At 42.9% G+C, this 23389-nt stretch overlaps 1 protein-coding gene across 2 annotated transcripts in view; it reads right to left on the bottom strand.

Moving 5' to 3' along the window:
* Positions 1-21569, bottom strand: part of RUNX1T1 (runt related transcription factor 1; translocated to, 1 (cyclin D related)) — a 139389-nt gene extending 117820 nt beyond the window's left edge. Inside the window, exon 1 of one of the 2 annotated variants that reach the window (XM_015562301.1) lies at positions 21388-21569. Coding sequence is in view for 1 of the 2 variants with exons in the window: in XM_015562299.1 (XP_015417785.1) it covers positions 411-498 (88 nt within the window). In the remaining variant the exon portion in view is untranslated. Of the gene's footprint in view, positions 1-410; positions 578-21387 lie in introns of those variants that run through there. The other variant, XM_015562299.1, reaches the window with a different exon arrangement.
* Between the last annotated feature and the right edge of the window lie 1820 nt (positions 21570-23389).

Genomic DNA, 23389 nt, shown 5'->3' with positions numbered 1-23389 from the left:
TCTGAAAACACCATCTCTGGTTACAATAAACACAGAAAGCGTGGCATAGCTTTTACTCTTTAACTCCAAGTACTGCTCACCTTTAACAGATGGATTATGAAACATGGCAAGAGGCACCGCCATAGAAAGAGGGTGAAAGACATGGGGTGCTTGATCATTTAGTGTCTTCAGAACCAGAGCTATCAAACAAGGGCTCCCACAGCTACGCTGACTGACCCAAACCCGCACCCCAACATTTCAAAAAGAAACGATTAAAATATATAATACAGACTCGTTATCAACAGGCACTAGCAGACCTAAGGAAAAGAAAAGAAAACCTTCACAGTTATAATTTACTGGTGAAAAATAACAAGTTGCTTGTTTTGGCACTTAAGTAAATTGCAAAATCAAAATATTTCTCTGTTCCTTACCTTGACAATATTCAAAGTTCCCCTTTTTCCGGCAGTCACCTATTACTAAACTCAGTGCTCTCCAAGTGTTGCTTTTGACAGATATCATGCTCCACCAATCGCTCTGCTAATCTCCTCTCTCCTTTTCTGACTGGGACAGATATTATGTTCACCAGCCCAGAGATCAATCTTTTCTATTGACAACAACAAAGGGGGGGAAAAAACAAAACGCATATATCACAACCAGTCTGAAGTAGCACCCATCTGCTTATCCTATATAATAAAAGACTAACATGCAAATAGACCTAACCACTGAATGACCAGACGCTATGACGCACACTGACCACCAGGGGGCAAACATCAACACAGGTGGTCAGTGTGCTCCCAAAGGGGGAGCGACGCTCGGCCAAAGGCCGGCTCTCAGCTGGCAAGTGCAGCTGCTACAGCGGGAGCCTCTCCCGCCTCCGAGGCAGTGCTAAAGATGTCTGGCGGGGAGCAGGCCTAAGCCTTCAGTCGGACATCCCCCAAAAGCTCCCAGACTGTGAGAGGGCGCAGGCTGGGCTGAGGGACACCCCGCCACACACTCCCCGAGTGCATGAATTTTGTGCACTGGGCCTCTAGTAAGATAGTACTAGACCAGTGTGTTAGTTTGTTTCTTAAGAAATAGATACAAGCTCTTCAAAATTTTAGAAGATACCAAAACAATCCCCATTTTCTCAGTCCTTATAGTGACTTGCTCTAAAGGACTCTTAATTCTCCAATCATCTGGCTCAAAGCTAGATACATTCTGAATCTGGCAATTCCTCTTTCCTTAAATTGGTATTAAAACATATGTACATCAGTACCTTAAAAGAATGTTAGATCTTACCTGCTTTGATAAAAAGTGAAATGAAATAATGTGTCAAATATTATAGTTTCTTTAGAAAATGCTTTGAGACATCTGTTGCCATTTTATATTTTGGAATTTTAATGCAAGTTAAATCCTGTCTAAAACAAAGTGGTGTTTCCCTGTTCTGAAATTTAAATATTGGCATTAGTAGCTAAAATGGTCTGAAACTATTAATATTAGTAATGAATGAGCTTTACGTAAATAGTTTAAATATATTAGTCACAATTATTGGTGAATCATTTTACCAAATGAACAAACTTCTCTCACATTCTTCTTTTTCTTACAGTGATTCCCATATTCTAATTTTTCCTGCTACATTTGGAAGATTTAGAATTCGCTCCTTTATCCTCAGATATTTACTGAGTGCCTATTACTCACTTTCGCTATTACTACCCACTACTATGAATAGAAAGAAGTATCCCTATTTATAGTTCATATAATCGATGAAACAGAAACCTAGCACAATCATAGGCACATGAGGTAGGAATTAAGTAAGTGAAAAAGTAAAGATTTGTAACAGTCTCAAAAAGTATTACTAAGGCTGTTGCTATTATTTTTAAGAGACCAAACTACTTCCCAGAAATTAAAATTGGTGAATATATTCTGATGTATATAAACAAGCAGATTCTATTTTTTAAAAAATCAATACCCTGTTAAATCTGAAGGCTGGGGTGGGTGAGGGGATGGGAAGAGATCAACCGAAGAACTTGTATGAATATATGCATAACCCATGGACACAGACAATAGGGTGATGAAGGCCTGGGGGTTGGGGGAAAGAGCTTCAAGGGGTCTATGGGGGGGTGGGGGTGGACATATGTAATACTTCCAACACATTATGACTCTGCTGTTGTATCTCTTTTTTGTGAGTAAAAAACCCTAACATTTATTTGTACATATTAATGTGAATTACCAATGCAATAAAACATAAGATGGTATGTATTATCGCTGTGGGGTCAGGTCTTGCTTGGCTTTCACCATCTCAATCGAAAGTCAGTTGTTTCTCATTCTTTATGGCAAAAATCAAATAAGCAAATGTTTACACCAATACGAGGTACTTCTTAATTGGCCATTATCTTGAAGCTCAGCAAAGATAAAGAAAATTAGCTGAAACTGGGAAACATTTAGTTTACTATGAAACCTAATAATTTTATTCACAAATGGCAAAGCAAAACTTTCAGTAAGTAAGTGACCAAGACACATAGATAGACATACACACACGTATACATACTCACATACTGGGGGAGGGGGGGGGGTGCAAGGGAGGGAGATTGGAAGTAAATACCTCTAGATGTTACATATGATTATTTCTGGAAATGGAAATGAGTCTTTCTCTGCACAATCCTATCCTTTCCAGTGTTTCTATTCCAAGGGGAAAAAATAAGGTAAAGAGGACAAACCAGATTTGGAGGGAGAAAGAAAATGGATACTTGTCTTAGCTTCAATCAGGATGTTTGATATTTGTGCTTCAGCAACCATCAGCAAGAGATGCCAGCGAGCCTGGTCAAAGCGGATCGTGACTGTGGGCAACAGTTCAGTCTCCACTGAACAGATGAAGGAGGCGTAGCACAGTCACATCCCACAGAGGCTACTTCTTCCCTCTCATGACTGCTGCACACCAGACTCACGCCTGGGCTTCTTCATAAAAAATGGTGTCGCAGCTCTCAGGTAAACATCCTTTAAGGGAAGGCGGGGGAGGGGGGGGTGGATGGGCCGGAGGTAATCAACCAAGGACCTGGTATGCATATATGCTACCTCTCCCTTCCTCTCTGAAATCAATAAAAAAATATATATAATTCTATAAATAAATAAATAAATAAATAAATGACTCGTTATAAATGATCCTCCAAGAGAGAATATAGTGTCTCACTTTTTAACTTTACTTGTGTCGATTTTAATCAGAGTATTCTCAGGTGAATGGAGAAAAGTTGGCAGGGGAGCTAGTGTCACAGACTATTTTAAATGTCCATGTGTTAACACAGCATACAAACACACATTCAAAGAGTACACAATATAAACTCACCGTGAATTACTCATGAGAATTTTCCTTACTTAGTTGTATTATATAGAGAACACATTATATCACAATCAACAGGGTAATTCAAGAAAAAGGGGAGCTAACGTTTAGATTTTTCCAAATAATAACTTTGGAGGCTTGTGTATGTACCTTAGACATCCAACACATGAAACGGTCTTCCAATATGAAATAATAAAATGAGTAACGGTCATGAGCACTAGGAAATATGCATCCAGGTATTTGTGGTACTCATTCCACCCTAAAGTCTGCGTCACATGCAAATAGCAAATGTCTCTTTCTTTAGTAATGGCTTTACTTGGAGTCTCAGCCCTCCAATTTGTAAAACCTCATTATGAGGGGAACAGACTGAGAAACGTTTAAAAGCTACACTACACCAAGAGTAGAATGCTTCCAACAATTTGTAGCTCTACAAGTGCGTTATTAAAAAGGCTCAACATGTTATATTGCCATGGAAATTGTGGAAAACATACATTCCCAAACAAATATTACTTTTTCTCCATGGAATGAGGTAATGAAAACCACATGTGCAGATCTGCGATCCGTGCAGTAGTTCAAGCTGCAGCTAATAGAAAATACAGAACGTGAACTCTGCTATATAAAAGATTCTTGTTACAGAAATATAATGTGAAAACCAGATGCAGACAGAAAACCTTAATCACAGATGGGAATGTAATCACTGGCATACAGAATGCTTTTTTGGATCAATTTTAACCATATGCACAATGTATTTATTTTTCTAAGGAATGCAATAACTTGAGAGAACCTTCTATTTGAATTCAGTTAACCTCATACTTATAACGCTTTTATCTTACGCCCCCATCCCTTCAATGTGTACACTGAGCCAAGGTTTTACAAGGAAGAGTTGCGAGCCTTGGCAAACCGTTCTTGTATCAGTTTATCTTTCCAAAAATTTTAATAGGATATAAAGACTACACACAACAGAATCAACCTCAAAAGAGAGCGAGTGCAGTCCCCCATTACTGGGTTTTTCAATCATGGCCAAGCACACTTCTCTAGAGAAGTATATCAACACTTGGGGCAATTTCTCCTTTAGTAAATGACAGTATTCCAAACATGAGCCTTTAGGCACACCTCTTTTTATCAATGAGCCTGGCCTGGATCAAACCTTAACTCTGACTTTCCTCTTTCATAAAAACATTGTATAGCAGAAATACTGTTCTTTTACATTAGTAAAAACACTATTAGTTTTTGGGTCCAAGGAGAATGACCACAAAAGGAGTGTTATGTCCTATCTGACTTAGAGAACATTACCTTAGTGATTGTAGCTTACCTTTGTTAAGCCTCCACGATCTCATTTATAGGACAACTAGAGGCCCGGTGCACAAATTCACGCACCAGTGGGGTCCCTCGGCCTGGTCTGTGGGATCAGACCGAAACCAGCTCTCCAACATCCCCCAAGGGGTCCCGGATTGTAAGAGGGCACAGGCCAGAATGAGGGACCCCACTGACGCATGATAGGGGCAGGGGAGGGACGCAGGAGGTTGGCCAAATGGGGAGGGACTGCGGGAGGGCTCCAGGGCGTGTCCGGCCCATCTCGCTCAGTCCTGATCAGCCTGACTTCAGCAGCATGCTAACCTACCACTCGCAGCATCTGCCCCCTGGTGGTCAGTGCACTTCATAGCGAGCAGTTGAGCGGCCTTAGCATATCATTAGCATATTACGCTTTGATTGGTTGAACGGACGACCAGATGCCTGGACACTTAGCATATTAGGCTTTTATTATATAGGATGTTCCTATATCCCTGATATGAATTAGTCCACTGAGCACCATGTCCGGCTCACCTGAGGGCTACACTCAACTTCCAACAGGAAGTGATTGGGACATTGTTACTTGAGTGTCCCTCATCATAGGCTGTGTGAACTAAACTTCAATGTCCCCACTCGTTTCCGTGACTACACTCACCCAGATTTTCCCTCTCTCTTCTACCTCTTAATATACATGCAAAGAAACACAGTACTGCCCAGCCGGCGTGACTCAGTGGTTGAGCGTTGACCTATGAACCAGGAGGTCAAGGTTCAATTCCTGGTCAGGGCACATGTCTGGGTTGTGGGCTCGATCCCCAGTGTGGGGTGTGCATGAGGCAGCCGATGGATGATTCTCTCTCATCATTGATGTTTCTATATCTCTACCCCTCTCCCTTCCTCTCTGAAATCAATAAACATCTATATCTATATCTATCTATCTATCTATCTATCTATCTATATATATAGATATATATATATATTCTAGTAAAAGGCTAATATGCTAAGTGTCCGACCGTCCGATGGGTCGCTATGATGCGAACTGACTACCAGGGGGCAGATGCTCAACACAGGAGCTGCTGAGCTGCAGTGACTTGGCAGCAGCGGTTCTCGGGTGACACACCCCAAAACCAGAGAGGAGGGTGCCCTATTCCTCGCAGGGCCGCGCGATTCCACCTTAGGTTGTGGGTTATGTTGTTGCTGGGGCACTGTAGGCCCCAAATCTGGTTTACTGCACACTTGCATTTGCGTTCCACACCCTGTACGACAGCAACTTTGCAGAGTGCCCTCTCACACTCTGGGACCCCTCAGGGGATGTCAGGGAGCCAGTTTCAGCCCCATCCCCACAGGCCAGGCCAAGGGACCCCACCTGCCAGAGGGACCCCTGCTCACTCCGCAGACACCAGGGGGAGGGACCATGGGAGGTTGGCTCCAGGGCATGTCTGGTCCATCTCACCCAGTCCCACCCCTTCAGCCACCTTCTAATTAATTTCCCTGTGCATGAATCCATGCACTGGGTCACTAGTATTTTTTTTTCTTTTAAAGAAAGAACCACACAGTCCTTATTCTGTCTGACACCCGAGACCCTCCATACGTTGGCACTAACCTACAGCGTTCAGCCTCCCATCCACGTGCCCTTCCAGCATGCAGCTCTCTGATGGATAAACCCCCACAGAATGTATCATTCCATCTTCACGGCTTTGCCCACTGACCCTTTACGCAGACTTTTGCATGGCCAGCTCCTGCTTAACACTCAGGGTTCACTTAAGAGTCACTTCCGCAGAGGTGATTTTTCCAATGACCCAAAATAAAGACTCACCAGAGGCAACAGCACACCGATCATTCTCTCCGACACTGTTTTTATTGCCATCACTGTGTTTAAAGCTAAGTAGAATACTCTTATCAACGTCTTTATTATCTGTCTCCCTCCCCCACCACTAAACTGTAAGCTCTATGAGAGCAGGGCCTTGCCGGCTTTGCTCATTACTCCATCCTCCGCACTCAGAAATGTTCTTGGCACATACAAAGAATAAAACATGGCCCTAGCTGGTCTGGCTCAGTGGATAGAGCATCGGCCTGCAGACCGAAGGCTCCCGGGTTCGATTCCGGTCAAGGGCACATGCCCGGGTTGCTGGCTTGATCCTCAGTGTGGGGCATGCAGAAGGCGGCCAATGAATGACTCTCTCATCACTGATGTTTCCAACTCTCTCTCTCTCTCTCCCTTCCTCACTGAAATAAAAATATATATATTTTTAAAAAAGAATAAAACATGAATTCCACCTAATGAAATGCTATAAAGGCCCAATCCCATTCCTGTGGCCTTCACACACCTTCCCCTGACCACTCCTAGGGCCCAGGATTGTCTTCTCTTATTTAAATTGTAAGAGCATTTGTGGTCTATTTCAGGCTGAACAGGTGACCTTTACCTGCCAGATATTGTTCATCTGAGCCAACTCTATTCACATAGATCGGCCAGCATGGGGATTACCCAGCTTCACCCAGGGCTGTGAGTCCAGCCCTTCCTCCCACACTGAGCAGTAGGAGGCCATGATTAAAAACCACAGCATAGCCTAGCTGGTTTGGCTCAGTGGATACTGAGCAAGAAGGGTCTCCGGTTCAATTCTGGTCAAGGGCACATGCCCAGGTTGTGGGCTCCATCCCCAGTAGGGGGCGTGCAGGTTTTACATAAGTAAAACCACAGCATAAGTCCATATCCACACAACCTTCAAGGTGTAAATGCATTCCAGTAGTTTTTATGTACAGACTTTTCTCCCACTTGAGTTTACCAACTGAGTTTCCTGTTGTAGAGAAGGGATCTCATCTCATTCTCTATACATCTTCAGACCCTACCTCAATGCACTCATTCTGTTGCAAGGCCCACAGAAAAGAAGATATGTTTATTCCACAGTGTTCATACCAAGTGCCTAGCACAGTGCCTGGCTCATACAAAGTATCTACTCATCATTATACACTGAGTGAACAAAGAGATAAATGATAACCAAATACTATTTAATTTTTCTTCAAGCCCCTTCATTTTATTGAAATAAAGCATTTATTATTTCAATTACTGGCATTTTAAAATCCCTCAAATATTATAATTATCATTATTATTATTATTATTATTTGAATCCTCACTCAAGAGTATTTTTTTCATTGATTTTTAGAGAGAATGGAAGGAAGAGAGACAGAAACACTGATGTGAGAGAGACACATCGATTGGTTGCCTCCCACATGGCTCCCTGACCAGGGCCGGGAGCCTGCAACCGAGGTATAGTACCCTTGACCGGAATGGGGACCCTTCAGTCCTCAGACCAACGCTCTATCCACTGAGCCAACTAGGGCAATGGTCAGCAAACTCATTAGTCAACAGAGCCAAATATCAACAGTACTTCTTCAAAACAGACCAGCCCAGGCCAAAAACCGACTTCTGCGCATGGGCCACAAAGTTTCAATCGCACTGTATGTGCGCGCCTGCACGTGGTATTTTGTGGAAGAGCCACACTCAAGGGGCCAAAGAGCCGCAGGTGGCTCGCGAGCCGCAGTTTGCCGACCATGGATCTAGGGCCTCAAATATTATTTTGAAGAATAAGAAGACAGTGACCAATCTGATTTATTTTTAGTCAAATCGACAATGTATATAACCAATAAGTTAACAAACCAAGCAATTAAAAATAGCGGGAAGCTCTTAAATATCTCCTCTGTTACATATACAATTTAATTTTCAAGAAATAAGAGATCCTAAAATGGCTGTAGCCTACCTACACTGGCCATACCGGAGACCCCTGCATGCGTGCTCTGGCTGGAATGGAATCTCAGCTCTTACACTTATCAGCCATTTGACCTTGGACATGTCACTTCACACCTCTAACCTTCAAAATAAATCTGTAAGGTAGGATAATAATACCTTGCCAGGATGATAGGGAGATAAGAGAAAATACTTATAAAGTGCCTATCGTAGTGCCCCTAGTTCAAGTGCTTTTTGTCCAAGTGCTTGGTTCCTATCATTTAGTAGTAGAAAGGTGGCAGCACCTATTCTAATATTATAGTCTAAAGCACTAAAATAAAAGCATTAGGTCACTATTCAAAAATGACCTAGTGTAATCCTAAGCTTTTCCTTTCTTAAAGTCACAGCTATACTATTAGCGATAAAAATAAATCAGTCAACAATCCTAAAATGTGAGGGATTAAGCAGCAGCTCCTGAACATTTTTCAGAAGGAAAAAAAAAAAGCTACAACCTAATATTCTGTGACATACATTTTTATTTTCCTCGTCTAATTTCATCTGTGGAAGATCATCGTGAGGGGATAAGAGAAGAGAGAACCAATTATTTCCGAAGACTGGTTTCTCTAAATAAAGGCATCTGTTCCATGCCGGCATCTTTCACATGAGAGAAAAATGGGACTCCGAAAGTATCTGCATTCATGATTGATGGGTACACATCTCCCCCCAAAAAAGACAACTGTCCAACTGTAAACATGGTCTGGCTGCTGCTGCTCCTTCTCAGCTGATATCCACCTCTCTTCCTTCCCTCTCTTTCCTCCTTCCCTCCCTCCTGCAGAAACGTGTAAAACTGCAATAACAGTAACTTTTATAAGTGCAGTGAGAAGTCCTGATAACTTTTCATTTGGCTTTAGTCCAGTGGTTCTCAACCTTCCTAATGCCGCGACCCTTTAATACAGTTCCTCATGTTGTGTGACCCCCCCCAACCATAAAATTATTTTCGTTGCTACTTCATCACTGTGATGTTGCTACTGTTATGAATCATCATGTAAATATCTGATATGCAGGATGTCTTTTCATTGTTACATAATGAAAGCATAGTGATTAATCACAAAAACAATATGTAATTATATATGTGTTTTCCGCTGGTCTTAGGCGACCCCTGTGAAAGGGTCGTTCGACCCCCAAAGGGGTCGCGACCCACGGGTTGAGAACCGCTGCTTTAGTCTGTTCCCACTTGCAGTCTATGTGGCTGAGGAGGGGAAAATTCCTAGGTGGGAGGATTTCAAGACTTTCAGGAGAACAGCAGGGAGCCCTGGAACAGAGAAGCTGGGAATAAAAAAATCTAGGTTCAGAGCTCGCCCCCTACCCAATCCCACCCCAACACACACACTGGTTTGGTACAGGGTGACCTTAGGCAACTGAAGGATCCTCTAGGGGTGATTTACAAAATGACCTCATTCCCAGGTGAGTATGAAGTAAGACGATATGTGCGCTTCCAGGAAGGCCTCGAATGTGCCCTCTCCCTACACATCTGTCTGAACTGCAGGCTGCTGCCCTTCTGAAATCATCTCTTCAAATGGAAATGCTAACAGTGAGACTATATACCCACTTCTGCTTCCTGAATCACAGGACCTAGGGGCGAAATGGCCTGCCAGGCTGTCCACAGCCAGCCCTGGTTTGAAGACTAGTGCCTCAGACCGCAGAGCACGTGGGACTCCCACACAGGGTCCCAAAAGCCAGGGCTGGGTGGGGAAGGAGTGGACACAGGGGGTAGAGGACAGTGCTGGAGGGGCAGTGCTCACCTGGGGAGGTGCCCAGAAAACAGACCTGTCTGTCCAAGAGGGAAGGGAAGGGGTGACCTGGAGGCCTTTGGTAGAGGAAAAACCGGGAGCCACAAAGCTGGTGTTTAGTCTCACTGGGTCCCTGATCAAAGGGACAGTGCCAACTCATAAATGTGTCCAAGGCACACAATATTTTGCTTACAATTTTCAGGGAGATTATACTTTACACAGTCTCACCTGCACACTTCAGGGCAAAAAAATAAATACACAGAACTAGTTAAGATGTGCCCAGTGTGCCCAGGGCTAATTCTGTCCATGGGGGTGTTTTTTGTTTATTTGTTTGTTTGTTTGTTTGGGTTGATGAAAGGTACATACCAAAATATGACAGCAATATATTGTATATTCCATAAGAGAAAACACAGACAGGGGACCAAGGTGGGAAGAGACTGAAAAAGAAACATGTTCTTGGAACCAAATTTTCATTTCCATCTTAGCCATGGAAGATTTCAGAACAGTATGAGGTAAACAGCTTGAGTTCAAGGCAGGAGCGATCAACAAATATTTTTAAAAACATCCAATAGTACCCCAATTGTTCTAGACTCCTACAACCCAGAAGAGAAGTCTGAATCATACGGACGGTAGCAAACGTTGGATGCGGTAAGTCCTATTTGATAAGCCCTATTTCTGAGGAAGAGAGGTCACGAAGGCTTCAGAGAGGAGTTTCATTATAGACTTGGGGGAGGATGTAGTGGGATCCCTTCAGGAAAGGGTCTTAATTAAGGCTGAGGTGAGAAAACTCTAGCAAATGGGCAGTGCTGACTATCTTGAACATGTCTATGTCCCCAGACTCTGCATTCAGTATTTGCTGAATGAAGAGAATGGGGGATAATTCCAAAGAGGCCACGTGGGACGCTGAGAATAAGCAAGTAAGCCTTGACTGAAAGTTATGCTTCACACGAATCTCGTGGGATCCTCACGACAACCTGAGGAAGTCATGTCATTACCACCGAGAGGAGGACTCTTTCCAGGTGAAGCAGGAGAGGGGGAGAGGAGATACGACAGGTCGTAAAGCGCTTGGGTGCTGGGTCTTTCCTGCTTTAGACACTCCACTCCACTCCACTCCACTCCACTCCACGCCTCTGGCAGTTAATAGAGCAACACAATTTCCCCCCAGGTGGGCAGAACCCGCCCATCGCAGGCTGATGCCGCAGTCTCCTGCCTTACAGTAAGTGACACAGACACCAGACGCTCAAAAAGACTCAAGAGGACCAAGAGACGTCAACAAAAACTCTCCTTGCAATCATTCAGGCCTAGGTCCCACTTTCTTCTGCCCACTGTCAACTTCTTGGACATAACCGCCACAAGCTGTTCTTTTTAGCGGCCTGTGATTAATGTTTATCAAGCACAACTGACAACAGAAAAACGTAAGTCTCCAAAAAATGAAATTCTGTCACAAAGGGTAAAAATGCCTTCCTTTTTTACGGCAGAGTAGGATTCCATTGTGTAAAATGAGCCAGTCGGAGAAAGACAAGAGCTATATGATCTCACGCATATGTGGAATTTAATGAACAAATTGAACCACCAAGCAAAACAGAGACAGTCTCACAGACAGAGAGCAGGCGGACAGCTTGGGGTGGGGGGTGGGGGGTGTTGGGGGACGTTGAGAAAAAGATTTTAAAAAGAGAGAGAACTCATGGACATGAGCAACAGGCTGGTGATTCTTGGGGGGTGGAGGAGATGAATGGAGGCAGAAGAGGGCAGAGAGGGGATAAATGATGATGGATTAATTAAATTAAAAATTCAATTCTGACAGATTTTATAACAAAACCACAAATGGGAACCTAAAGAGACTTTGCTTGGGGTGATGGGCACATGACGCAGTGTTCAGATGATGTTTTATGGAGTCGTACACTTGAAATCTGTATGGGTTTATGAACCAATGTTACCCCAATAAATTCAACTAAAAATATTTTTTAAAATATTGGCTCACAGCCCTAGCCGGTTTGACTCAGTGGATAGAGCATCAGCCTGTGGACTGAAGGGTCCCAGGTTTGATTCTGGTCAAGAGCACATGCCCAGGTTGTGGGCCTGATTCCCAGTAGGGGGCGTGCAGCTGATCCATGATTCTCTTTCATCATTGATGTTTATCTCTCTCTCTGTCCCTCCTCCCTTCCTCTTTGAAATCAATAAAAATATATTTTAAAAAAATACTGGATCACAAAAATAAATAAATAAATTATGTTAAACAGTTAGGCTGCCCACAACCCCACTACAATAACTTTGCCTTGATAAATCCTACCTGTCTCAAGACAAGTTTAAATCCCAACTCCCTCCAGCCTCTAAAATTTCATTTACTGTATAATTTAACTGGTAAGTAATTAAACCCTATGATCATGTGTAGATATTTAATTTGTCCTGCGTGGATTTACCATTCAGTGGGAACTTAGCCTACTACCTGCTCGGTGTCTCCATCTAAAATACGGCTTTACATATAGTAGGAATTCATTAAAGATTTATTAATTTGCTAAAGGTTTTCAGCCAAGACTAAAAATTTCAATTTTCTTTCAGATACTCTAAAAGGTGTCATTGTCAGGGCTACCCAAAATGCATATGCCTTTCTTTAAAATATTCAAATTAAGCTTAGTGATTTGCTTATTTTATTGTCCTTCATTTATATTTTTCCTTTCATGTTTAATATCTGCTCCCTCTAGCCAACTCAAAGCTTGACTTGGACATGACAATGGAGATGGACCACATTTACTTTCCATTTAGACCTGAAATGACCTATCTACCCTTATTTAAACAAAGGGATAAGAATTCACTGTTCACATGTTTCCCACCAAAGGTCAAAAACATGAGTCTTCTTTCTAAATAAATCTGGCTAGAGATGAGAATGAAAATATGTAACAGGTAGGCAAAGGGGTGGGTAGTAAAGAAGGCTTGTCTGACACACGATAAAGGTTAGCCAATCCTAACACTCACTTAAAAAGGCCACTGTCACAGGAAAGGTTTACTGTGTCAGTCTGATAAACACCACAGTTCCAGTCCCAATATCATCTGCTGTTCTTCCCAGCTGTGTTTGCTCATCACTGTGTACATAACATATGCATAGATTCAGAAAATAAACCAGCAGTCTTCCCTAACCTGCTTTGCAGCTCACATCTTCCTATATCCTGAGGTTAGGGAAGAGAGCACAGTACATCTTGTTTTAACCAAACAGACCAACCAACTTCCTCAGATTTTGTATTTAAAGCACAACTTACATCCTGCTTACAACATCCACTGGGGGATGACTTCCCAATCTTTGATATTCCGCTTGCCAAATCTAATGTGCATTTGAAATGCTCTCTGCAAACGCTGCTAACTCCCTGCACCACGACTTTCTGTCAGCATTTGCTGGTACCATTATCTCCCTACTTTTTCAAAATCTTTCTGAGCTCCTACCTGGTCACCAGGTGCACAAGGTGTAATAGAAGGGACCTCTGAAATACTCTTTGTAACAGCACCTTACAGCTGCCTTTCCCTCCTGGTGCTCAAACAGACCTGGCCACATCTAGCTGATCACTGTTCTGGCAAGATTGCCTCTTATTTTTAGTGGCCCCTGGCTGTTGAGCTTCCTCAGACAACCTGCCATTACATCTCAGGGTAACATTTTCTCTAATGCAATAGTCAATCCAGTCAACTCAGGTACCAACTAAAAGCTTACCACACAACTATTTTAAGTCATTCTCCTTTATGGCAAAAAAGTTCAATGTGGCCTCCCACCGAACTTTGAATGCCAACGAGAAAATATTCTACAACCCACGAAGCAACAGTGATTCCTGTGGCTGTCATTTCTAAATGACAGATGAAAATAACTTTAAGTGTAGATATTCCTAAAGAACAGGAGAAGTTTCTTTTGTTGCTATAAATAGTCAACTGAGGATATTTTCCCATTAATTTTTAGGGAAAGGGGAAGAGACCACCGAACTTTGAATGCCAACGAGAAAATATTCTACAACCCACGAAGCAACAGTGATTCCTGTGGCTGTCATTTCTAAATGACAGATGAAAATAACTTTAAGTGTAGATATTCCTAAAGAACAGGAGAAGTTTCTTTTGTTGCTATAAATAGTCAACTGAGGATATTTTTCCATTAATTTTTAGGGAAAGGGGAAGAGGGAATGACAGAGAAATATCGATGTGAGAGAAACACATACACACATCGATTGGTTGCCTCCTGAATGAGCCCTGACCAGGGCCAAGGCCAGGGAGGAGCCTGCAACCTAGGTATGTGCCCTTGACCAGAATCGAACCTGGATCTTTTGGTCTGCAGGCCGATGCTCTACCTACTGAGCCAAACCAGCTAGGGCAAAAACAGTACATGTTTCTACAGCCATCCTGATGATGACAAAGTGCTCAACTTGATCAAATCACAAATATAAGAATGCAATAGCTCCTAAATTGCAAAGAAATTCAGCCCACGTTCATTTTTTTAAAAAAAAAATTCACAAATTAGGATTAAAATTCTAATAATGTCTATATTTTTTACGAACTAAAGAAAAGTACAAAATCAAAGTGTTATTGGTAATAACTGGGCTTTTAACTCTTTTGGGGAGCGTTAGAAGACTTTCTTCAGACAATGCAAGAGGGCAATTTTCCAGTCTTTCTTATTTAAGAACTGATTCTTCGCCAACTGATAATGTTCCTTATTCATTTAAATAAATTGTTACTTACCAGATTCTCTCAAAAAAATGACTTAAAGAGGCAATTTTCTAAATATCCAAGTATGTGACTTAAGTCCAAACCGTGAGACTGTGGGGTACGGTGAATGCATGATAAGCACAACCCATCACCACCATTCTTTAGCCCAACCCATTACACCTGCCCCCAGGCACCAAATTCATCCTATCCAGCAACTATGAAGGAAAAGCATAAAAGTTATTTTATTGAGAAAAACCTAAAATCTTTTGTTCCTTCTCATTGCATCAACAGGTTCATTCCTCCAGCACTCACCTCTGAAAAAGTTACAGTAACAAGCTAAAATTTCAGACAATCATCTAAGGTCCAGGATGGCTACAGAAAAAATGGCTCCCTACTCCCAATGCCACTCTTTACAAAGGAGAGTAGTAGAAAGACAGCAATGTTCTATACTGATTTCATTTCCCAGTTATATGGAGACTAGTAGTGTCCCCCGCAACTAAGAATTAAAAATATAAATAAGGCCCTAGCTGCTTTAGATCAGTGGATAGAGCATCAGCCTGTGGACTGAAGGGTCCCATGTTCGATTCTGGTCAAGGGCACATGCCCGGGTAAAGGGCCTATCCCCGGAAGGGAGCATGCAGGAGGCAGCCAGTCAATGACTCTCTCTCATCATTGATGTTTCTATATCTCTCTCCCTCTCCCTTCCTCTCTGAAGTCAATAAAAATATATTTAAAAATAATATATATGTGGATTTATTTTCATTCACCTAACCATGGGAAATTTCTGAAAGCCTACTCCGTATCCTATATAGGCTCATACATATTAACGTTGAGAAGCCTATTAATCACTGTGTCTGCCCATCATTTCACTACTGAAGAGGGAAGCTGAGGGCTAGAATGCACCTCTGGCCACACAGCAAAAGTCAGTGACTAAACTGAAAAGGGAACCCCAGTTCACCTATTAGTCAGAGAAAGGCACACATACCAGGTCCATCTTTTTGTAACACAAAGAGTGCTCGATACTATACGTATAACTACAGTTACAAACTCAAAATGGTACAGGATCCCTCTCCTTCTATCTTGAAAAGTGACCAAGAAGTTGGACCTAGCTAATTGGGTGATGCTGAAATCAAGACAAGCTTGTGGTCCAGGGACACTGGGCAGAAGACGGGTCCATGGTGCTGAGTGACAGATCAAGAAAGGAAACAGACTCATTCCTCATAGATTCAGTCACGTGTGGGAAGGTGGTATTTGACAAGGGAACAGAACTTAGTAATGGAAAAACCTGAGAGTAGGAAATATGGAGGGACACAAACTGGCATACACTTGGGGGTATCCAACGATATCTATCAGCTAGTAGCCAAGTCTGTTTCCTAGGATGGGGATGAGGGCATAGGTAGAGAAAACAATGGATGTATAGACATCATAGCTGTTAAGGAGAATATTAAACCAGGTATTCAAAGAACAAGAAATTTGGGAACAAAGTAGGTAATCAATTTTGGGAACACACGAAAACTGCAGTTTTCCATGAGGGCAAAAAAGGTCAGGTCAGAAGAGCAACTGCAGTCAGTCTTGGAGTGAGGGCTGGAGCTCTCCGAAATAAAGAGAGTGAACTGCTGGTTAAGCATTTACTTAAAATCAGTGATGACCTGGTTGGGGGGTGGGAGAGTTGGGGGGTAACTCCAGGCTCATAGTAGGTCTCTAATATTTGGCAGTTCTGTTCTCTCCCAAGACCAACAACTAGGTGGCAGCCCTTGAAAGCTTGGAGCACACTCACAGAAGTAGTATGTGCCCCAGGCGATAAAAGATTAATGAAGCTAGTCAATCACATTACCTAAGGCACTTAGAAATGCCTAGATTGTTAGACAAATAATGGGAAAACTTTATATTCATACCCCTTCTCCACGTTCAACGAGATTCATATTCTAAAGGCCCCATTCACCCAAATACTAACTTTCCTTCGATATCTTGACAAAAATGAAATTACAAAAACAAATGCTTGCTTCATTTCTTCTTGAGTTACATTACACAGGTCATCACGCCCTAGCAGGCTTGGTTCAGTAGATAGAGTGTCAGCCTGCAGACCAAAGGGTCCCAAGTTGGATTCCGGTCAAGGGCATGTACCTCTGTTGCAGGCTCCTCCCCCGCCCCGGCACATGCAGGGGGCAACAAATCGTTGTGTTTCTCTCACATCAATATTTCTCTCTGTCTTTCCCTCTCTTCCACTCTCTCTAAAAATCAATGGGAAAATATCCTCTGGTGAGGATAAAAAAACAAACAAACATTATACAGGTAATCTCAATTAGAACTATCAGAGCCTGGACATCACATCATGAAGTGTGAACATTTTGAAGAGTCCCAAGAAGTTCTCCCCTGTGGACACTATCTAAGGTTCTAAGGCTTCAACACTGAGCATGGCTCCAGCACAAACCACTCATTAGAGGAGACACCAAATGATGGGGCTGTGCCTGCGAAATACACTTCCTGACACTGACACATGACTCGGCACCATTTCTTCAGGGTGGCAACGTCCTTGGGGCTTTACCAGGGAACATAGCCACATGGCAACCCAGGTCAGCGAAAGATGTGTTAGCACAATATGCCACAATGTGGCTTCAAATCTGAAACTCCTTCAAAGCATTCTTTGGTTGGCTACCTAGATGTCATCACAAGAACACACTCCATACAGAGTGGGGCAAAAGTAGGTGTACAGCTGTTCCTATGGAAAATTAGACAATAATTAATCAATAATAATATAAGAATAAACTGTTTCATGTAAACCAACTTTTGCCCCACCCTGTATTGTTCTTTAAACTACCTCTTCTTCTGAAGAAGCACTGCATATATTAATCCAGTATGCTAATGTGTCACATTGTCTGTCATCCCCTTAGCCCAGTGGTTCTCAACCTTCCTCATGCCTCAACCCTTTAATACAGTTCCTCATTTTGTAGTGACCCCCAACCATAAAATTATTTTCGTTGCTATTTCATAACTGTAATTTTGCTACAGTAAACAATAGGTAATTATATATGTGTTTTCTAATGGTCTTAGGCAACCCCTGTGAAAGGGTCGTTCGACCCCCAAAGGGGTCGCGACCCACAGGTTGAGAACCGCTGCCTTAGCCCACTCTGCAGATATTCTGGATTTATCTGTGTAGCGAGTGTCTGGAAATTCCAAGTGTGAAGCCACAAGCTACATAGCCTCTAGCTCAGCGGTTCTCAACCTGTGGGGCGCGACCCCTTTGGGGGTCGAACGACCCTTTCACAGGGGTTGCCTAAGACCATTAGAAAACACATATATAATTACATATTGTTTTTGTGATTAATCACTATGCTTTAATTATGTTCAATTTGTAACAATGAAAATACGTCCTGCATATCAGATATTTACATTACGATTCATAACAGTAGCAACATTACAGTTATGAAGTAGCAACGACAATAATTTTATGGTTGGGGGGGTCACCACAACATGAGGAACTGTATTAAAGGGTCGTGGCATTAGGAAGGTTGAGAACCACTGCTCTAGCTGATCCTACGCAGTGATCCCATCTCACCCTGGACAAATTACTACAAACACAGGTCAACCCAACCGCAATTGTGGATGCAGTGAATATTGAACCTGATCCAAATTTTATCAGTCTTCTGCCTCAATTCTCTATGCCCAGCTTCAAATGGATTGCACTGCCATTCTCGTTGCAGGGATGCAGTATTATTTTTACTGATTATTTAAGAGGTTATAGAGTTTTCTTCCTCATTAATTCTGGATGATTCAAAAAAGAACATGTCTTTTCTAGAAATGTCACCAGTGAAATGCATCTAATTTTTTCTCTAATGTGGTATTTTCCCTGTCCATAAAACTTATTTGATTAGCAGTGCCATAGAAGCTAAAGCTTTTGTATGCAGGCACTCAAGCATAATTTAATCATTTTATTTAAGCCTGAAAAATATTATTCTGAAAGCTCAGTTAGGTAAAAAAAAAAAAATCTCTGATTCGTTTAAACTTACATTTACAGGTATATTAACGGTGGAATAAATCACAGGATGCTCGGCAGGCAAAGGAACAGTGTTAACTTTGTTATATAGTCAGCAGTAAGTTAAAAAGCGTGTTATTAGAAAATGTAAGGAATAACTACCTCGTTTTAAATAACTGTATTTAAACAGGCTTTTTAAAAATAAATTTTGATTTGTCTGAAACCCCTTTTATAATACCCGATTTTCACCTATGGAAACCACTTTCACAAACAAGATGAGGTTCTAATTACATAATACCATTTATCTGCTGAGGAGAAAAGTGCCAACAAATGAAAATGCACATTAGGCAAGAGATTGTCAAAAAAGAAAATTATCTTTTTTTTTCTTTTCTCTTTTTGTTTTTTGTTTTGTTGTGTGTGGGGTTTTTTTTTCTTCTTCTTCTTCTTCTTTTTTTAATAACCCACTCACTGACAAAAGACTGCAGTGGCTTCCAAATTATAGGTTGTTATTTTTAGTGGAAGTAGTTCAATATTCATATTGGAGCAGATGTAGCAGTTTAACAAAACAGCTCTTCAAATCCTGCACAAATTGAAAACAGGAAAACTGATTGCATTTTCTCTTATCACTTTCCTTTTCTGAATTGACACTTTTGGCCTTCTGAAAATTTACACATGGCTTTCATCTCAAAAGCACCTGCTGATCAAATAGAAACCTAACATTTTCATGAAAATGGTATAAAGGGCTAGTTTTGTTCTAACCGCTGTAAAGGGCATCGGTTGCCTACTTGATGGCAAAAATTGCTGTGTATAAGGCCTGTGAATAACAGCTTTATATTTCCATTGCGGTTTCGAAAAATATGTTATGTCTTTTTTGAGGTTTTTGCATATTCACTTTTTGTACAATTCACATTTCTTTGACTCAATGTCTGCCTAATACTTTGTTTTCTTATGCAGAGCCTCAGTAAGCGGAGTGTCTAAAAGAGTAGATTACACTAAGAAAATAAGGAATACTTCGAATTTATTTTCCCTGCCTCTGCTTCAAATATGCATATATTTATCTTTACACACGACTGCCTATGCATGCAGGTTGGAGCAAAAGTAGGTGGATAGCTGTGGGTATGTGGAACACAGGGTTTACTCGTGTAATATTATTAATTAATTATTGCATTATTTTCCATAAGGACTGTCACCCTACTTTTGCCCCATTTCCACCCACCAAAAGCAAACAGGAAGCAAGTAGTCAAGTCAGTTCCTCTTTTGGAAGGAGCCTTACACAGCCTTTTATCAGATAGAGATTTGGCAGGTTCTGGGATGTCTGGCCGTCCTGGACTTGGACGTCACCCACACACACACACACACTGGTACACATCTCCCTGGTGTGACCAACCACTGTACACACCCCCAGCGAAAGTAAAGGCCGATCTTGAAAACGGTTATTATACGGAAAATAGGCAAGATTGCTATCTAGGCTGCTTCTGAGATTTTTAAATAAAAGTGCTCCACACTGTTCTCTGCGACACCCAGTTCTGGGTAGCATTAAAGATGCTCCAACAACGTGCTCTCCCTCTTGGTCTCTCAGCCCACAGAGCTCTACCCCTTCGGAGAGATTCCAGGCTGTCCCTTCGGATTCTGCCTGGGGGCCAAGGTAACCTGAAGGCAGAAGTGGCATGCAGTAATGTATGTGCCACTCTGGCCAGTTGCTCTGTGAATCGCAGCGTTGCACCATGCTCACTGAGGCAACAGCAAACCTGAAATGTCAATATGTTCAGTCAATGGAAGTGAAATAATGGGGCTCTATTGTCTTACCCAAAGGATTGTGCTGTCAACAAGAAAACATGCCCCCTAGCTGTAAACAAATTGTAATTAGGCTTTTAGAGACTGGATTGCATTTATCTAGGAAAACACCTATCTTGACAAGGGGTAAGAGGCAAAACAATCATTTTTTTTTCCCCATGTTCACCCATTTCGAGGACCTTCCAAAGTTGATATTACAGTTTTAGGAAATACACTCATGAATCAATAAAACATTTTGTATTCTTCTTTTTAAAAACTAACTCCAAGGAAAAATGTCCAGGGTTCAAATCCAAAGTCCCAGTCTACCTAAGAGGCTCAGAGTGACTTTTTTCTCTAGACCAAGTGGAAACCGCACTCGAAAATCAACTAACGGCATATTAAAAGTAGGCTTTGTTAGCTTTTCTCGCTCACTCGAGTACGTTAGCATCGATTCATCACTCTTTCAAACCGAGTCACATAGAATCAGACACAAATGATCAATTCCCAAAGCCTGCACCTTTTCCCCTCAGTTTGCCAATCCTCCAAAGAAGGGGTAAATGAAACTCCTGTTAAAATAAGGGGGAGGCGGGTGCTGAGAAAGCAGGGGGTGGAGGGGAAGAGGAAATCAGGCATTTCAGTCATTCAAATCCTGCCGAAGTTCTCTGGCCCTCCCTTGCCCTAGAAGACGGTCTCCCCTTAAAATAAAAATGAACTAATCAAGTTGTTAAGAAGCTTTTTTCTCTCCCCTCTTCATCTAAAGGCTTCGGTGTCCAGTCAATAAATAAGCCATTGTTCCCCCTTTTATAGAGTCTCTTTAAAGCCATTCAGGCTGGCAAACCTAAACCCAATTCAAGATAAGGCTCTCTGGTAATCTCACCTCGCTGTGTCCAGTCGGGATAGCAGAGGTGATGGGAGATAGCGGCCAGGCCAGCGCTGATGCCTCCTCGGCACCCATACAACAAAAGGCAGATTTCTCTTTCTCCCTCTGCTAATCTTGAAATGTAAATTCTCTCTGCCAGCTAAGAGGAGCGACAGATAACGTGTTACATCTTCACTTCTACCCCTCCCACCTCCCCGCTCGCCTCCCCTCCCTGTTCACTGAGATTACCTTCTGGCAAAGGAGCGCAAGAGAGGCAACGCAGCCCAGGCGGCACCCAGACCGTGGCTTTGTATTCATTAAACACACATCAGAGCTTATCAGAAGTAAAAGGCTTGTCGGGATGGCACATTGTGTGTGAGTGAGTGTGTGCGCGCAGGAGGGAGAGGAGAGGAGCCAACGTGCATCGGGGTGATTACAATATCAGCAGGGCCCAGATGGAGGCAGGAAAATAAACAGAGGGTGCATGTGAGACAGAGCAGGAGAGAGAGGAAAAGTAGGAGAGAGAGGAGAGAGACAGACTGGAGGAGAGAGGGGGAAAAAACCCTGAAGGAATAAGGGGAGGCTTTCAGGCCCCAGGACCAGGGGGGCGGGGGGGGGGGCAGTAAGTAGGATGGAGGTACCCCAAGGCCCGGAGAAAATGAACAGCGGGTGGTCTCCTGCAGTCCCAAATCTGCCCCTAACCTGAGAGAAAGGGAGGAGTCCAGGCTAGCAAACTCTATGCCTGCTCCTCGGCTAGCCCACGGTCATTTTGGAGGTTCTGTCGAGGTCAGAGGGTGAGTGTATCAATGAGATATTTGCCTTCTTACCTCCATCCAAATAGCCAGTTTGTAAAACAAACCTAGTGGAGTGCTCAGCGCGGTTACACAGCCTTCCAGGCCAACCTCACGTGGGAGTTCTTGCCTTTCTTTGCTGACCCCAATACCCCTCAATTACTTACATGCGCGCGCGCACACACATCCCCCCATGACAGGGACAGACACAGGCAAGACACTGAACCTCTCTGCTTGAATGCATCCCAGCACAGGACTTGTGTAGCGAGTATTCCTGTGATGAGCAGGAGCACTGAGGATTGGTGGCTACAGGTGACTCCTGGAGACATCTGCTCCACCTCCAGATACTGTTGGGGAGGAGGGTCCTTATGTGTACATCTCGCAACACAGATGCTCGGGGTGGGAATTTGCAATGGAGGCAACCAGTCCCTGCCTGTGCTGCCTCCCAGCTCTTCACCCACCCAGGGCCCAAGAACCCGTTAGAGACCAAGCAGGGCCAAGGCTTGCCCATCAGACCAGAGTTCATCCTCCACCCCATCAGGGTGAGGAAGGAGACACATCTGGTCAGCCCCGTAGCAGCCCCTTTTCACTTGTAAAGGCTCCCATCAGACCATCTGAACACCTGATCACATCCTTAATGGAGTGCAGGTAATGCAGCAAAAAGGTTACTTCAGCCCTAGCAGGTGTGGCTCACTGGACAGAGTGTCAACCTGCGGACTGAAGGGTCCTGGGTTTGATTCCGGTCAAGGGCACATGCCCAGGTTTCAGGCTCAATCCCAGTAGGGGGCGTGCAGGAGGCAGCCAATCAACGATTCTGTCTCATCATTGATGTTTCTCTCTCTCTCTCCCTCTCCTTTCCTCTCTGAAACCCATAAAAATATATTTATTAGAAAAAGGTTACTTTATTGGCAGGGGGTGGGGAGTATTTGGTTGCTGCAGTCCGAAGTGTGAGTTCAGAATAAAACAGCCAGTAAACTGCATAACTGCTCATGGCACACAGTGACGCTTCGGGTTATAAAACACGGTGTGTGTGGTGTCTCCATACACAGGGACAGAAATGGTAGGGCTGAGGGGAGGAAGGCCAGTGAGTAGAGAAAGAAAAAAACAACATACATGAGCAAGAGAGTGGCCTCACAGAGGAGACAAATTTGAAGGAGTCGAGAAAATGAGGTGAAGCATGGTTTAGGCAAGCACTCTCCTCCAAAACAGCCCAAACACAGTGTTATATG

Source organism: Myotis davidii, unplaced genomic scaffold (genome assembly GCF_000327345.1).
Source record: "Myotis davidii unplaced genomic scaffold, ASM32734v1 scaffold317, whole genome shotgun sequence".
Classification (NCBI taxonomy): Eukaryota; Metazoa; Chordata; class Mammalia; order Chiroptera; family Vespertilionidae; genus Myotis; species Myotis davidii.
This window is presented reverse-complemented; position numbering and strand designations above follow the sequence as displayed.